This window comes from Lynx rufus, unplaced genomic scaffold (genome assembly GCF_022079265.1).
Source record: "Lynx rufus isolate CCGP_SWC_20201006 ecotype Redwood Valley unplaced genomic scaffold, mLynRuf1.p SCAF_2, whole genome shotgun sequence".
Lineage (NCBI taxonomy): Eukaryota > Metazoa > Chordata > Mammalia > Carnivora > Felidae > Lynx > Lynx rufus.
The window spans coordinates 59,071,348-59,089,167 of record NW_025814834.1 but is presented as its reverse complement, the minus strand read 5'-3'; the positions used below and the strand labels follow the sequence as shown (position 1 = coordinate 59,089,167).

General features: G+C 36.2%; 1 protein-coding gene and 1 non-coding gene across 3 annotated transcripts in view; one reads left to right on the top strand and one right to left on the bottom strand.

Annotated features, from left to right (window-relative positions):
* Window positions 1-16,009, top strand: part of SCRN3 (secernin 3) — a 32,419-nt gene extending 16,410 nt beyond the window's left edge. For both annotated transcript variants that reach the window (XM_047085509.1, XM_047085508.1), the window contains 3 exons: window positions 10,497-10,659; window positions 11,506-11,686; window positions 15,560-16,009. In XM_047085509.1, the coding sequence (XP_046941465.1) occupies window positions 10,497-10,659; window positions 11,506-11,686; window positions 15,560-15,730 (515 nt within the window). In that variant the 3' untranslated portion in view covers window positions 15,731-16,009. The remainder of the gene's footprint in view (window positions 1-10,496; window positions 10,660-11,505; window positions 11,687-15,559) is intronic.
* Window positions 8,735-8,838, bottom strand: LOC124516708 (U6 spliceosomal RNA). The gene has a single exon (XR_006963117.1). It is a non-coding gene; the product is annotated as a U6 spliceosomal RNA (small nuclear RNA).
* Window positions 16,010-17,820: the final 1,811 nt, after the last annotated feature.

Genomic DNA, 17,820 nt, shown 5'->3' with positions numbered 1-17,820 from the left:
CAATCAAGAAGAGGCCTGGGAAACACCCCAGCCTTTCAGCCCAGAAAAACTACACTTAGGAGAAAGAAGAAACAGGGACCAGGCCAGTCACAACTGGATCAGTAGGTAATCTACCTATATTCTGTGTGTTTACCAGAAGAAAATTAAATCCTCTGTTGAAAATATGAAGAGCTTCTACAAATTTTCATTCATAGTTTCCAACATTGGGTAAAAAATTATCAGACGTGCCAGGTAATAAGACTAAATGACCAAAAACCAAGAGAAAGCAGACAATAGAAACTAACCCATTGGTATCCACAAACTAGCTTTGTCACAGACTAGGAGTCTGGAGTTCTCTCCTGTGCAGCAAGAGAGCAGACATAGAATTGAATACGAGAGAGACTAGTGTCTGGGAGGAGACAAGAGCCCCAAACAAAGCTTTTGTGTGCGTATTTATTGAGCTCTCAAGATCTTACACACATGGTGATGTGAAGAAAACAAGATCTTACACACGTGGTGAACATGAAGAGAACAATCAGAGAGTAATTGTTAACTTGTGTGTGTAAGAAGCAAAGGGTCTGGGGGGGCGAGTGGAGTTTGTGATCAAAGCACTATAGCATTCTAATTACTGCAATTAAGAATTCAATGGATTGATTTAATAACAGATTAGACTTAGCAAAATAAATTATTAACTGGAAGATCAGTAGAAACTCTCCTGATTGTAGCAGAGAGGTAAAAGTTAGAAAATATAGATAAGAGTGTGAGAGGGGCGCCTGGGTGGCTCAGTCGGTTAAGCGTCCGACTTCGGCTCAGCTCACGATCTCACAGTTCGTGAGTTCGAGCCCCGCGTCGGGCTCTGTGCTGACAGCTCAGAGCCTGGAGCCTGCTTCACATTCTGTGTCTCCCTTTCTCTCTCTGCCCCTTCCCTGCTCATGCTGTGTCTCTCTCTGTCTCAAAAAAATAAATAAACATTAAAAAAAAAAAAAGAGTGTGAGAGCCATCTCAGACTCAGTGAAAAGGTCTCACACATATGTAATTGGAGTCTCAGCAGGAAAGGACAGAGAGAATATGGAGGGGCAAAAGCAATATTTGAAGAGATACTGGCCAAGAATTTCCCAAAACTAATAAAAGTCATTAATCCACAGCTTCAAGCTCTATACACCACAAGAATAAATGAAAAGAAACCATACCTGGGCACATCATAGTAAGATTTCTAAAGGAAAAAGCCCAACCAAACAACAACCAACAGAGAGAAAATCTTAAAAGCAGTGAGAGAAAAGATACATATTATCTTCAAAGGAGCAAATATGGGACTGACCGATGAACTTTTTACTAGATGGGAAGGAATCCAGAAGACTATAAAGGACACCTTTAAAGTGATGAAGACAAATAATGACTAGTCATTTAGAACTCAATACCAGTGAAAATCTCCTCCAAAAATGAAGTTGAAATAAAACAAAATTTGTCAGTAGCCAATTGGCACTAAAATAGTAAGAGTCATTCTTCAGGCAGGAAAAATGATCTCGGATATCAGCACGGTAAGCAGGAGTGAATGAAGAGCAACAAAAACAGGAAATAAGTGGGTAAAACTAAATGAATATTGAGTATTTAAAATGATAATTTTATGACCAATGGCCATAGCTGCAGTGTTCAAAATACGTCGTGCATGGATTTTGTGTAGTATTGAGACTATGCTTCCCACAGGCTGCTCCTTGCCAATGACTGAAAGAGGCAGGGAGACTAAGGAATTCCTGGGATCATGGGAATCCTCCAACGGCCGACTTTGGGTCAAGGAACCCCTGATAGGCTTGCAAAGGTTTTCTTAGATGGTGTGGCATTCTAGGACACTTCCAACTCAACTTTTCTTCCCTCTCAACTTTCCAAACCCAGGTTGAGACTTCCATCATACTCTAGCTTCCTCCTCATTTTCTCTCACAGGCGTTTTCCCTCATAGTCATCCTCCCTAATAAAGTCCTTGTACATTTAACCATATGTCATGGCATCTGCTTCTCAGAAGACTCAGACAAACACAGTAGAATTAAATGTCTGAGCATAGCACAAAAGACTGGAGGCAGTAACTGGAGTTAAAGTGTTGTAAGGTCCTTGGGTTAATGGATAATTAATTTAAGGCAGACTGTAATAAGTCAAGAGAAACTAACAAAATGATAAAAGAATGTATAATCAACAGGGGAGAAGTAAAATAATAAACACTTGAAAAATTCAAGAGGGCAAGGAAGGAGAAAAAAGGAAAAATAGCTGGCATAAATAGAAAACTAAAAATACAATGGTTGATTTTGTCCTACATGGAATTTTTCTTTTTTTAAAACAGTTTTTAACATTTATTTATTTTTGAGACAGAGAGAAACAGAGCATGAGCAGGGGAGAGGCAGAGGGAGAGGGAGACTGAGTCTCTCAGACACTGAACTATATGGAATTTTTCTTAATGGTTTCTAGCATTGATGTCCTTTGAGAAAGGTCGTTTTTACTATACTGTAAATGGTTATCTTTTTTAAAAGTTTATTTAATTTTGAGAGAGTGAGTGTGTGAGAGTGTGTGAGAGAGGGGAGGGGCAGAGAGAATGGGAGAGAGAATCCCAAGCAGGCTCTGCGCGAACACAGAGCTTGATCTCACGGACCAAACCAAAATCAAGAGCCAGACGCTTAACTGACTGAGCCACCCAGGTGCCCCCAGAAATGATTATCTACATCTTATATTTATTTTATTTTGTAAATTTAAATTACGATGATTCTAGAATCATTCTAAAATAAAGTATGAATTAGGATTCTACCGTTTTCCTCACCACTCAAATGATTATCCAGTGATCCCAGTACTAATGATTAAATGGAGTATCTTTCTCTACTGATTTGAAATGTCAACCAACTTGATCAAATTAATTCCTAAGTAAACCCATGTGTAAATTAGGTTACTGTATTTGTCCAGTTTTGTTTAAAACAGTGTAAGTACACACAGTAAGTACTCAATACTTGTTGTATGAACAAAGAACAAAATGAGGGAATTTGTAATACTGTTATTTTCTTATTATGTGGTAGGACAAGGATATCTTCACTACTCTGTTCTTTCAAAATGTTCCTGACAATCCTTGATTGATCATTTTCCAGATAAATTTTACAATAATTTTATTCAGCTTCTCCTCCCAAAACATTCTTTGAGGTTTGACTGGAATTGAATCAAAACTATAGATTATTTTAGGGGAGGATTGACATCTAATAATATTGCCTTCCTATTCAAGAACAAGATATGGCTGTCCATTTATTGAAATTTTCTTTTGTGTTTCTAAGACTTGTGTAGTTTTATCCAGGTTTTCCATATTGACTTTTTTTGTTGTTAAATCTTTTGTGAAAACTTATTCTATGCTAGACATGAGATCACGTAGCACAGATATGATTGATATGGTCTGTGACCTTCTGGAACATAATAACTAGTGGAAGGTAGGACACAGGCAAGTAACAGATAGTATTGCTTGCTATTTGGTTGTTTTCCAGTCTTTACCATGTTGCAGTGTACATCTTGGTTTATTAAGTTTTGTCTGCATTTCAAAATTGTTTCTTTTTTAAAAAATTTTTTTTAAATGTTTATTTATTTTTGAGAGAGAGAGAGAGACAGAGCATGAGCAGGGGAGGGGCAGAGAGACAGAGAGAGAGAGAGACAGAATCCAGAAACAGGCTCCAGGCTCTGAGCTGTCAGAACAGAGCCTGATGTGGGGCTCGAGCTCACAGACTGTGAGATCATGATCTGAGCGGAGGTCGGACGCTTAATGGACTGAGCCACTGAGGCACCTCCAAAATTGTTTCTTTAGGATGGATTGTAGAAGGGAAGCAGGACCTATAGTATTTGCAATCTTAACCTAAACAATAAAACAGTTCTCTAGTTCCCTTCTATAGAGCCTAAATAAATTGTTCTCTAATTAGAACATTTTTTCAAAATTTCAAATTGTTATTATTTTATTGTATGTTGATCTTGTGTTCTGTGACTTTCCTCATTGAAATTGTTAGCTCTAGGAGCTTTTGGTTTTTGTTGTTGTTGTTGTTGGGCAGATTCTCTTTTGGGTGGATTCCTTGGGATTTTCTATATAGACTATCATATCATCTGCAAATAGGGACAGTTTTAGTTCTTCCTTTCCAATCCATATACTTTCTGTGTCTTTTTATTGCCTTATAGTTCTGGGTAGACCTTCCAGGATTATATTGAATAAGAATGGTCAGAGCTGACTTCCTTGCTTTATTCCCAGTCTTAGGGGGAAAGCATTTAGTCTTTTTATCATTTTTTTAATGTTTAGTATTTATTTTTGAGAGAGAAAGAGACAGAGTGTGACTGGGGGAGGACTAGAGAGAGAGAGAATCTGAAGCAGGCTCCAGGCTTCAAGCTGTCAGTGCAGAGCCTGACTGGGGCTTGAACCCACGGACCACAAGATCATGACCTGAGCTGAAGTCGGATGCTTAACCGACTGAGCCACCCTGGTGTCCCAGTTTTTTTTATCATTAAGTGTAGTGTTAGCTGTAGCTTTTTGTAGATGCTTAACTTTATCATGTTAAGGAAGTTTCTCTCCATTTCTTGTTTGCTGAGAGGTTTTGTAATGAATAGATGTTGAAGTTTATTATTTTTTTTTGTGTGTCAATTGATATGATTCTCTTCTTCAGCCTGTTAATATGGTAAGTTACATTGATCTTCACATATTGAACCAGCCTTGTATCCTTGGAATAAACCCAGTTTGGTTGTGGTATATAATTCTCTTTATGTATTGCTGGGTTCTGTTTGCTAATATTTTGTTATGGGTTCTTGCATCTATATTTATGAGAGATATTGGTCTGTCTTGTTTGTTTTGTTCTGTACTGCCTTTGTTTGGTTTTAACATCAGCCTAACAGTGAATCAGGAAGTGTTCCCTCCTTTTTTATTTTGTGTAAGAGACAGTGTAGAGTGCTGTTAATTCTTCCTTAAATATTTGATAGAATTCTCCAGCGAAACTATCTGGGCCTGGGTATTTCTTTTCTGTGGGTTTTTAAACTACAAAGTCAATTTCTTTAATAGTTATAGGGATATTCAAGTAATCTGTTTAATACTGAGTGAGTTTAGGTAATATGTGCTTTTCAAATAATTGGTCCATTTCTTCCAAGTTGTTAATTTATGTGCATAGAGTCGCTCATAGTATTCCCTTTTGCTTTTAATGTCTGCAGGGTCTGTCATGATATCCCTGTTTCATTCCTGATATTGGTGATTTTGTAATTTTTGTCTTCTCTCTTTTTCTGTCAGTGTAGCTAGAGGTTTGTCAATTGTATTGATTTTTTTCAAAGAACCAGATTTTTGTTCTGTTGACTTTCCTTTATTGTTTTTTCTTCTTTCAGTTTCATTGACATCTGCTCTTATCTTTATTATTTCCTTCTGCTTGGTTTGGGCTTATTTTTCTCTTTTCCTAGTTTGTTAAGGTGGGAGCATGAGATGCAATGGACAAAATTTTAAGTTTTTTCTCAATATTTTATATTTTTGGCTGGTAATGTGAATGGAATATTTTTCTATTATATTTGCTAAGTAGTTGTTTTTTATCTATAAAAATTGTTGAGTGTTTTCATTTATTTAAAGGAACACCTCACTGATACTCTATTGAATTGGTAATTTTAAAATCTGTCCTCTAGGGAGGCACCTGGGTGGCTCAGTCAGTTAAGTATCAACTGTTGATTTCGGCTCAGGTTGTGATCTCATGGTTCGTGAGATTAAGCCCTGCATCAGACTCTGCACAGAACCTGCTTGGGATTCTCTCTCTCCCTCCTTCTCTCTCAAAAATAAATAAACTTAAAAAAAATCCTTCAATTCCATCCTCTTTGGCTTTTTGAGTATGTAATTATGTATCAGTGGTCCTACTTCCTTTTTCTAGTAGAATTATACTTTTAAATTTTTTTTTTTCAACGTTTATTTATTTTTGGGACAGAGAGAGACAGAGCATGAATGGGGGAGGGGCAGAGAGAGAGGGAGACACAGAATCGGAAACAGGCTCCAGGCTCTGAGCCATCAGCCCAGAGCCTGACGCGGGGCTCGAACTCCCGGACCGCGAGATCGTGACCTGGCTGAAGTCGGACGCTTAACCGACTGCGCCACCCAGGCGCCCCAGAATTATACTTTTAGAAATATAAATTTTTTCCAAGCATATAAAACTAGGAGGTCATAGAGGAAAATTGGGGAGAGACTTTCTAAAAAAAAGACCTCATTCTGGGGCGCCTGGGTGGCGCAGTCGGTTAAGCGTCCGACTTCAGCCAGGTCACGATCTCGCGGTCCGGGAGTTCGAGCCCCGCGTCGGGCTCTGGGCTGATGGCTCAGAGCCTGGAGCCTGTTTCGGATTCTGTGTCTCCCTCTCTCTCTGCCCCTCCCCCATTCATGCTCTGTCTCTCTCTGTCCCAAAAATAAATAAACGTTGAAAAAAAAAATTAAAAAAAAAAAAAAAAGACCTCATTTTAGTCATACACCAGCTAGCCAGTGAACCAAAGATTGCAGAAAGCCGTGATGGATGGTAGGAGTAATATTCTAGTGTGTGTGTGTGTGTGTGTAAATAACACATCTTCTTTATCCATTTATCAGTTGATGGACATTTGGGCTCTTTCTGTATTTGGCTATTGTTGATAGCACTGCTGTAAACATTGAGGTGCATGTGCCCCTTCAAAACAGCATTCCTATATCCTTTGAATAAATATCTAGTAGTTCAATTGCTGGATCATGGGCTGGTTCTGTTTTTAATTTTTGAGGAACCTCTGTACTGTTTTCCAGAGCGGCTGCACCAGTTTGCATTCCCACCAGCAGCGCAGAAGAGATTTCTTTCTCTGCATCCTTACCAACATCTGTTGTTGCCTGAGTTGTTAATGTTAGCCATTCTGTGTCAGTTGGTCATCTGGATGTCTTCTTTGGAGAAGTGTCTATTCATGTCTTTTGCCCATTTCTTCACTGGATGACTTGTTTTTTGGGTATTGAGTTTGGTAAGTTCTGTATCGATTTTGGATACTAACCCTTTATCTGATATGTCATTTGCAAATATCTTCTCCCATTCTGTTTATGCCTTTTGGTTTTGCTGATTGCTTCCTTCGCTGTGCAGAAGCTTTTTATTTTGATGAGGTCCCAGTAGTTCATTTTTGCTTTTGTTTCCCTTGCCTCCAGAGACGTGTTGAGTAAGAAGTTGCTGCGGTCAAGGTCAAAGAGGTTTTTGCCTGCTTTCTCCTCTAGGATTTTGATGCTTCCTGTCTTACACTTAGGTCTTTCATCCATTTTAGTTTACTTTTTGTATGGTGTAAGAAAGTGGTCCAGGTTCATTCTTCTGCATGTTGATGTTCTGGTTTCCCAACACCATTTGCTAAAGAGGCTGTCTATTCCATTGGATATTCTTTCCTGCTTTGTCAAATATTAGTTGGCCATACGTTTGTGGGTCCATTTCTGGGTTCTCTATTCTGTTCCATTGATCTGAGTGTCTGTTTTTGTGCCAGTACCATACTATCTTGATGATTACAGGTTTGTAATATAGCTTGAAGTCCAGAATTGTGATGCCTCCAGCTTTGCTTTTCACTTTCAGGATTGCTTTGCCTGTTTGGAGTCTTTTCTGGTTCCATACAAATTTTAGGATTGTTTGTTCTAGCTCTGTGAAGAAGGCTGGTGTGATTTTGATAGGGATTGCATTGAATATGTAGATTGCTTTGGGTAGTGTCAACGTTTTAACAATACTTATTCTTCTAATCCATAAGCATAGAATAGTTTTCCATTCTTTTGTGTCTTCTTCAATTTCTTCCATAAGCTCTCTGATCTGTCTTCCCTTATAAAGACTTTTTTTTTCCCTTGTTGCTTTCATAATCTTTACTTGTCTGTGTATTTTGTGAATTTGACTATGATATTCCTCGTTGATGGTCTGTTTTTGTTGAATCTAATGGGAGTTCTCTGTGCTTCTTGGATTTTGATGTCTGTGTCTTTCCCCAGGTAAGGAAAATTTTCTGCTGTGGTTTGCTCACATAAACTGTCTACTCCTTTTTCTCTCTCTTCATCTTCTGGGACTTCTATGATTCAGATGTTATTCCTTTTTAATAAGTCACTGAGTACTCTAATTTATGTATCATGCTCTTTTGCCTTAGTTTCCCTCTTTTTTCTGCTTCATTATTCTTCATAATTTTGTCTTCTAGATCGCTGATCTGCTTCATCCATCCTTGCCGCCGTGGCATACAACTGAGATGCAATCTCAAATGTATTTTACTTCTTTTGTCTCCGCAGAAAGGGATTCTCTGGTGTCTTCTATGCTTTTTTCAACCCCAGCTAGTATTCTTATTATCATGATTCTAAATTCTGGTTCAGACATCTTGCTTATATCTGTGTTGAGTAAGTCCCTGACTGTCATTTCTTCCTGTTCTTTCTTTTGGAGCGAATCCTTCATTTTGTCATTTTTGAGGAAGAAAAATAATTAATAAAAAAATTAAAATTAAAAAATTAAAAGCAACACAAAAAATCAAATAAAGGAAGCTAGATCCTAGGTGCGTTTTGGCCTGGTTTTTGAAAGAAGCTTGATAGAATAGAGAAAAAAGGGAAAGAAAAGAAAAAAAAAGTAAGAAGTGTTAAAAAATATTTAAAAACGTATACAACAAAATAGAATAAAATGAAATGAGGAAAGTAAAGTAGAATTTAAAAAATTACAAAAAAAAACTATAGCAAAAAATTTTTAAAAATTTTTAACGGGAAATAAAAATAAAATGTTCTCTTTCTGTATCAAACAATAAGAAAAAAAATATGGAACACTTCACAAATTTGCATGGCATCCTTGCTCAGGGGCCATGCTAATCTCTGTATCATTCCAATTTTAGTATATGTGCTGCCAAAGCGAGCACTTAGATGTGTTGCTTTAAATGGCTATTTTCTTGTACCACTTTTCTTTTGATAATGAGAATTTCCTGTTTGAAAGCTTTTAAACCTATTCTGAAAGTCTTCCTGAAAGATCCTTTTTGAATTGTTAACTGTGGTTACCTCCAACTGAAATTGGATGAGGGAACTTTCACTTCTTTACATTCACAGAGCTACATATCTGTGTCAAAGTGCATCAATATCAATCTGTCTGTCTATCTCTCTATTTCCTAGGACAGTGCCTGGCATTTAGTAGATGCTCAATAAGTATTTGTTGGAGGAATGAGAACTAAATAGAGAAAAATCTCATTTTTGTCTTTAGAGAATTTATAATCTAATGGCAGGGATAGAAGCTATAAGTGCAAAAAATCAAGAATGCTTATATGAAAGGAAAAGCTTATTTCAGTTCATCTTAATGGTAAATTTTAATTTGAAGGAGTTTGGGGGCACCTGGGTGGCTTAATCTGTTAAGCGTCTGACTCTTGATTTGCCCAGGTCATGATCTCACCGTTCATCTGCTTGGGATCCTCTCTCTCCCTCTCTCTCCCTCTCTCTCTGCACCTCCCAAGCTTGTGCTCTCTCTCTCTTTCTCTAAACATAAATACTTTTTTAAAATGAAGGAGTTTTAATTTGATTCAGGGGGAATTGAGAGTCAAATTTTAGGGAAGAGAATTATGACATGTGAGTAGAAGATATTTGGGCTACGTTTTGGAGGGCTGCATTGTGTAAGGGGGTAAGATTCTTCATCTTTCATGAGGTAGTTAGATCCTGAACCACATCTTTGAGCATGGATATGTATAGCAAGGAGCAGAGATGTCCGAAGGCACGATGGCTTTTTAAATTTTTTGGTGGAAATGCCTTGCAAATATGGAATTCTGAGGCTCTCTGTAACCATGGTCATGTTGTGTTGGCTAAAGAGATAAAATAGTTTCTTTTTCTAAAATAAAAAACTCCTTAAAATATCAAACTTTACATATGAAAGCAGAAAACAAAATATAATGCCATCTGTCTTATCACACACAATGGACATTTAAATACTTTAAGTAGTCCAGCAGATTTATGTTCATTAAAATCCCACTAACTAATAATGTGTTTTGTTTCCTTCATTCCCACTCAGGTTACAATTCACACTTTCACATAAGAGTATTAATATCAGCCACAGAAATTACAGGAAAAGGAGTATTTTATTTTATAAAGAACGCCTTGTATAATACTGGAAACCAAGCACTGTATTCTTTTAATATTTGGTTTCCAGAATGGATAGGCTCAGATGATAGTTACTGATATTGCCAGTTCACTGCTAACTAAATACACCTTAAAAATTTTTGTAAGGGCAACGAGATTGAGTGTATTTTGCATTTTTGATTCCTTCTTAGGAAGTTACAGATTTTACCTGATAGTAATGGTTTTGAGATTTAGTGTGTTTTATATTTTTTAAGAAATCTTCCTTATGATAGTGGAATGAGACTAATAGTTATGATACAAGGTTTGTTCGTAGTCAATCTCTAATTTATCCCTATCCCAATATCTAATTTATCCCAATATCTCATGTTATATATTATCAACAGAGAAAGCAGTTCATGATTGCAGCATGTCAACCTGCAAATTCATATGTATTTGATGATTTTTAAAATGATTTTCCTAGGAAATATAACTTTTGAAACAATGATGGAAATTCTCCGAGATAAACCAAGTGGCATTAATATGGAGGGAGAATTCCTGACCACTGCAAGCATGGTTTCTATTTTACCTCAAGACTCCAACCTTCCTTGCATTCACTTCTTTACAGGGACTCCTGATCCTGAGAGGTAAAGTCACAAAATACTGTAAACCAACAAGAGGTCAGGGGCTAGGATAGTCATCAGTCTGTTGGTGATTTTGCCAGGCTAACTTTTTCTTACACAAATATGACAATAATTTTTGGATATATTTTCTGTTCGGGTTGTAGGCTGCCATTTACATATGTGCATTCCTGCCATAACTATTCTCATTTTTTAGGACAAAAATGTTAATAGTTTCTTGTCTGCAGTTATCCTTACTCTCTTTGGCCAAATATATTTAAAATTGTCAAGAAAAGAAAGTAGATGGTTTTCTTTTGCAGATTTCAGTATTATAATATTAGATGGTTAAGAATACTAAGAAGATTAAATGATGTAGTTGTGCTGGATTTAGATGGTTACTTATCCGCTCATATCTAGAAAATATATGCCTGTAAAACTTAAACTATCAGTAGTTGAAGTTATATCTAAAATTGGATTTTAGATCTGTTAAAATTGTCTTAAGTCATTAGTGTCTCTCATAGAACTTAATGCACATTACATTGAGAAATGATCTTATATTCTGTCAGTGTTATAGTCTTTCATGTTATTAAAGATCATTTCGAGAAGATGGAGTGAGACTTGAGGACACTTTATTAATACTGCTGCTGTGATTTTATTCCAGATCCTAATCCTCAATCTCTGTAACATTGAGGATTGTTCTTACCCTTCAACTATGGAGTTTTCAGTAGAAAATGATGGACTATAATTTCACTGGACACTGTTTCTGTGCCAGGCTCTTCTAACTAGAGGGAATCTTAGAAGATTTAGCATAATGCTAAATATTTTCCTATCCCCACTATCCCCACAAGCCAACTCTATGACTTTTTCTTCTAGATCTGTTTTTAAGCCTTTCATATTTGTGCCAAATGTCTCACAACTATTGGATACCAGTTCACCAACATTTGATCTTGAAGACCCAGTTAAAAAGAAACCACGTTTTCAGTTTAAGCCTGACAGAAGACACCCACTCTATCAAGAACATCAACAGGCATTGGAAGTAATAGACAAAAAGGAGGTATGATTAAATTATATTCTGTGTTTTATCATTAAGAACAGTTTAAAGTGTGATTCAGTCCACATTTTGAACTTTGGAACTTCACCTTTCTTTCCTTCCTTCATGTAAAAATAGGTTTAAAAATAGTTTAGACTCTCTCTCTCCCTCAAAAATAAACAAACATTTAAAAAAATAATAAAAGCTTTTAAAAATAAAATAAAAATAAAATAGTTTAGATGTTCAATTATAGTAGAGCTCAAACCAAAGATTTAAAATAATGGTTAAGAATGCACTATGAATCTTTTAGAGAAATTTAGTATATTAAACATAATACCTAACATTGGGCACTTTTTATACACTCAGCACCATGGTATCATTACGCAAAATAGAACATTTTATTTAATCTTCAAACCACTTTATGAGGTAAATACTATTGTTATCTCCATTTCACTGATAAGGAATCTCCATTTACTGAGACTTAGAGAGTTTAAGTAGCTTGCTTAGTTTATATTTCACACCAAAAATTACAGAGTTACTGGAGGGCAGTTAACATGATCTCTTACATACAAAATGTTCTTAATCAGATAGCCTCAGATTAATTTTTATTGGAAATGCTTAACACTCCTTAGACTTAATAATAATGATGAATTGGAGTCTTTTTTAAAAAATGGTAAGTGCTTATTATTTTTAAATATAAGCAGTATAGAAGATGAACATCATCCAAAATCTCATCTCTAGAAATAAGCAGATATATTTTTGGGCAGACAGACAGATTGACAAATAACTCTCTAATATCCATACCTCTTCAGCTTTCTTCTCTCTCTGCCCCAGAGATAAAATATAGATTAGAAGGAAATGGAAGAGCTAGCTGGAGGTTTTTTACAGAACCATCAACTGATTCCCTCCAGGGAGGAAAAGATGGGCCATCTTGTACCTTTCCACACCTGTTTGTACCGGCTCCCGATTTCTATTGCTATCATTCCTTTTACTTCCTCGAGATATATACATTTACATTCTTTCTACATAAAATGCAATGTATCAGTTGTCTTCCAGGTAATTATTTATTTACTTTTGTCTGTAGTATGTTTGCACTGGTTGCCATTCCCCCACCCGCTTTGCTTACACTTAAAGCAGAGAACTCTGTCTAGACCTCCTGTTTGCTGTGGATTCTTGACACTTGCTTTATCTTGGACTACTTTGTTTTCACTTGTAACTTACAGTGTAAACACTTTTTGTAGGTAGCCGGTGGCATGGAATGAGAGGCAGGCAAGTTGTTCTAGGGGCATTAAGTACGCTGATGAGAGCCCAGACTACCGGCCAGTGGTGTCATCCACTGTGTGGGCTTGGCTTACACTCCTGACTGAGCACAGTCCTGGGACAAATGAGCCCCCTGGTCCTTCTTGCCTTTGCTCAAGTTCCTCAGTGATCTGTTTCAAGAGATATGTCTGCTCTGGAGGGATTTTCCCTCACTTCTCCCTGAGCAGCCTCCACACTGCCACTAATCGCTTACTTAGTTCTCAGCATTGTCAGCTTCCTTTCCCCTCAATACTGTTTCTGGAAGGTTGGTTTTGTAGACGTATTATTAAATGCTTGTTAAATTAAAATGCTGATTGACATTTTTCTAAGTAATATTGAAATTAAAATTTAAAAGCTGTTAGTATTTTAGGCTTTATTTAATAGCCATTAAATGTTGATTGACAACAGAAAGTAATGGAGAAACCATAGAACCTGAAGGAAGAAGTGTCAAAGAGCTGGATTCTAGTCTACTTTTTTTTTTTACTGAAGTATAATTGACACAAAATGTTAACATTAGTTTTAGGTGTACAATATAGTGATTGGACAAATCTATACATTATGCTATGCTCACCCCACGTGTAGCTGCCATCTGTCACCATACAATGCTATTACAATACCATTAACTATATTCCTTATGTGCCTTTTATCCCCATGACATTCATTCCATAACTGGGCACCTATATCTTCCTCTTCTCTTCACTCATATTGTCTACCTCCTCACCCCCTGTCATCTGGCAACCATCAATTTCTTTGTTCTCTGTATTTATGGGTCTAATGCTGCTTTTTGTCATTTGTTTTGTTTTTTAGATTCCACATATATTATGCAGAATGATGTGATATTTGTCTTTCTCTGGTTCTAGTCTATTTTTATGACTTAGGGAGAGTCAGTGCTACTGGTAGTTTTAATGTATGTTTCTTGATTACTGATGAGGTTGAAAAGCTTCTCAGATGTTTATTAGCCACTAGTATTTCCTCTTAAATGACTTGCCTGTTCTTTTCCTTAGCCTGTTTCTCAATTGTTGCTTGGTTGTTTTTGTCTTTTGCCTCAGAGAGGCAAAACTATATGAATTTTGAGTCTTTGTTATATTGCAATTTTTTATCTCAGTTTATTGTTTATTTAACTTTTTTTTCAGACAGAAGTTTTAAGTTAAGTCAATTACATTTGTTAGTCTTTTCCTTTAAGGCATCTTGATTTCATGCTTCTAGAGGCCTGCTTCATCTCAAAATAAATATAACTTCTGTATTTTCTTCTAGTATGCATGTGTGTGTTTGAAAAAAATACTTAGTTCTTGAATTTTTCTGAAATTTCTTTCTATGTTTTCATGTTTATTTAAGAGAGAGAGAGAGAGAGAGAGCATGTGGGAGGAGGGGCAGAGAGAGAATACCAAGCTCCGCATTGTCAGCGCAGAGCCCAACGTGGGGCTGGAATTCACGAACCCTGAGATCATGATCTGAGCTGAAATCAAGAGTCTGGTGCTTAACTTACTGAGCCACCTAGGTGCCCCTGAAATTTATTTTTGTGTATGTTATGAAGTAGGGATTCTAACTTTGTTTTCCAAGAGGTGACCAATTATTTCAATACCATTTATAGACAAAATATATTTTTTTCTCACTAATATGTAATGTAGTGTTTCATCAGAAAAAGTTGATCCAATTTGATTTTAAAGTCCATGTTTAGATTAAGCATCTTTGTTTTGTGGAATTCTGCCCTATCATTATAGGGCAGATATATATCATTCAAATTTTTAAAATTATTCTTACTTTCTAGTAACTTTCTTCTTATATATTTTTTCTCTCAGTACCTACCCTATAACTGGTCATGGTAATTCACCAATAACTTAAAAATTCCTTTATTCTATATGAGTAATGACCTTTCCCCCGATTCTTGAAACAGGGAGGAATCATAGAGAAAATGTCTTTTTTAGTTGTTCTTTCCCTTGAATACTACTGTTCTTTTTCCTTTGTTTAATCTGATATTGATTTTATTTTTTTTAATTTTTTTTTTCAACGTTTATTTATTTTTGGGACAGAGAGAAACAGAGAATGAACGGGGGAGGGGCAGAGAGAGAGGGAGACACAGAATGGGAAACAGGCTCCAGGCTCTGAGCCATCAGCCCAGAGCCTGATGCGGGGCTCGAACTCCCGGACCGCGAGATCGTGACCTGGCTGAAGTCAGACGCTTAACCGACTGCGCCACCCAGGCGCCCCTGATATTGATTTTAAATATAGAAGATCCACCTTCATAAAAAAATCTTAGCCTCATTTTTCAGCAACCTTCCCCAGACACAATATCATAATTTCAATGGTCCTGTAAATTTTTCTTTTAGGTTTCTTGCTTATAGACTAATCCTATGCAATTATGCTTAATCTTTTCTACTAAAAATACCTAATAAATTGGAGTTAATCCATTAATTCAATATAGAACAAAGATTTTTCCTGAAGAATTTCATTCCGTACTATATCTAAAGAATGAGAAGGGAACCAAACTAGAAGTGGAAACCAGAATGAAAAAAAAAAAACTTGTCTGTAGAGTGGTTTGGAATTTGGTTAGACTTACGTGTGTGTGTATTTACTTATTTTTATTTTTTCATTGTTCAGGAAAAAGCCAAAACAATGTTGGACAACATGAGGAAACTGGAGAAAGAACTATTCAAAGAAATGGAATCAATTCTTCAAAACAAGCATCTTGATGTTGATAAAATTGTTAATCTCTTTCCCCAGTGTGCAAAAGATGAAATTAGAATTTATAAGTCAAACATTAGTTCTTAGTGTCATATAAATGGTCAACAATCTTCCTCAAAGTCAGAATCTATCACCTTGGTAAATGATATAACCTAGTTTGAGTAGATCTGATTTTTCTTTAATAGCATTTACCTAATGGCCTATTAAAACTACACATAGTCTTGCTGAAATATTGAGAAAGAAAATAACATTGGAATTAGGCACATATATCATGGAATAGCCAGGAGTTATTTCAGGTACTTGTGTGTGTGTGTGTGTGTGTGTGTGTGTGTATGTGGTTTTTTCCAGCCATAATACCTTTTTAAAAATTACAATAATTAAATATTCAATTCTGCATAAAGTATGAAATATTAAAATAATGAATAGATTTATATTTAGTATAGTTATGTATTGTCCTCAAATAATTTTCTCAATTACAGCAAGAAAGTAGATTTTTCTTTAGTAATGGAAAATATTGTTTCTCAAGTAATGAGTTTTTTCTCATTAGGCAAATATTAATCATCTCTAACAAAATTTTCTAGATTTATACATTATCTTATTACAGTGTATTAATCCTGCAAATGTACTTTTATTAGACACAAACATGCTTTTTGTCAAGACTTGGCACCAGTGAGCTTTTAGCTCTAATTATCAAGCACTTTTTCAGCCATGCACCCTTACAGGCTTTTACTGTAATGTTTTTAGAAGAGCTTGTCTGGGGGATTAGAAATGGGATAAGGGAACCAAGACCTCAGGAGATACTGTTTCTGTGTCTTGAATCTTTCTCAAATTTTATTTCTCTTCACTCAGTGAAAACAGCAACAGGAATGAGATAGTGGCAACGAAATAGAATTATTAGTGTATTATGAACATGAAGAACATTATAGTGCATAATGTATTATGAACATTATTAATAAGTAATATTTACCCAAAGTTTATAAAACTTTGTTAAAGTTACATAGAGATTACCAAGTAAGACTCAAAGTTGCACCTATAAAACAAAAGAAGAATCCAACTCAACATAATTTATTGGTTTCTAGAAATACCTATTTTAGGTTTTTTATTATATTATCGTATTTATTGGTTGCTATCATTGTAATTAAGATTATTACTAAAGTAGTGGATGATGAAAGAAAATTTCTTTTTTTAAGTTCTCTCATAAAAGCCATAATCTGCTTAGGGGCACCTGGGTGGCTCAGTTGGTTGAGCGTTCGACTTCGATTTAGGTCATGATCTCATGGTTTGTGGGTTCGAGCCCCACCTTGGGCTCTGTGCTGACAGCTCAGAGCCTGGAGCCTGCTTTGGATTTTGTGTCTCCTTCTCTATCTCCCTCTCCCCTGTTCACGCTCTGTCTCTCTCTGTCTCTCAAAAATAAATAAATGTAAAAAAAAAATTTAAAAACCACAATCTGCTTGATTTTGCTCGTCTAATACAGAGCTACCATTACAAAAGAAAAGAGATTTGTCTCAAGTACTCAGTTAATTATGTGTTTGCTTTACGTATGGTTCAGTGAAAGCATCTCCCCAAATCATGAAGACCTTTGGCCAACCCCCATACACTTCCTTTTTCTCTCTTAATATATGGGGAAACTAAGGGTAAGCAGGCTGTTCATTTATCCAGGGGCACATACTTGAATCTTATTTCTCTCCCTGGGGCTCACATGTTTTCTCTTCCTCCTTTCATCCCCACCCTAGTCTCAACTAGCACTGTCTCTCACCTGGACAACTGCAGTGAACTGTTCTACACCCATTTTTGTTTTTTATCTCCATTCACATGGGTCACTGCAGCAGAGTGATCTCTTGGGAATGTAAATCTAATAATACATTTCCTTCCTAAAACTTTTTAAGAAAATATTTTTTTTATAGCTGTTTTAGGTTTAAAGCAAAACTGAGCAGAAAGTACAGAGTTCCTGCATACGTCCTGTCCCACCTCCAACTCCCCCCCCCCCCCCCCCCCCCCCCCCGTCAACATCCCACACTAGAGTAATACATCTGTTACAATTGATGAACCTACACTGACATATTGTTATCACCCAAAAGCCATAGTCTACATTCGGGTTCACTCATTGTACCTTCTATGGGTTTGGACAAATGTTTAACAACATGCATTAGTGAGTATTATACAGAATAGTTTCACTG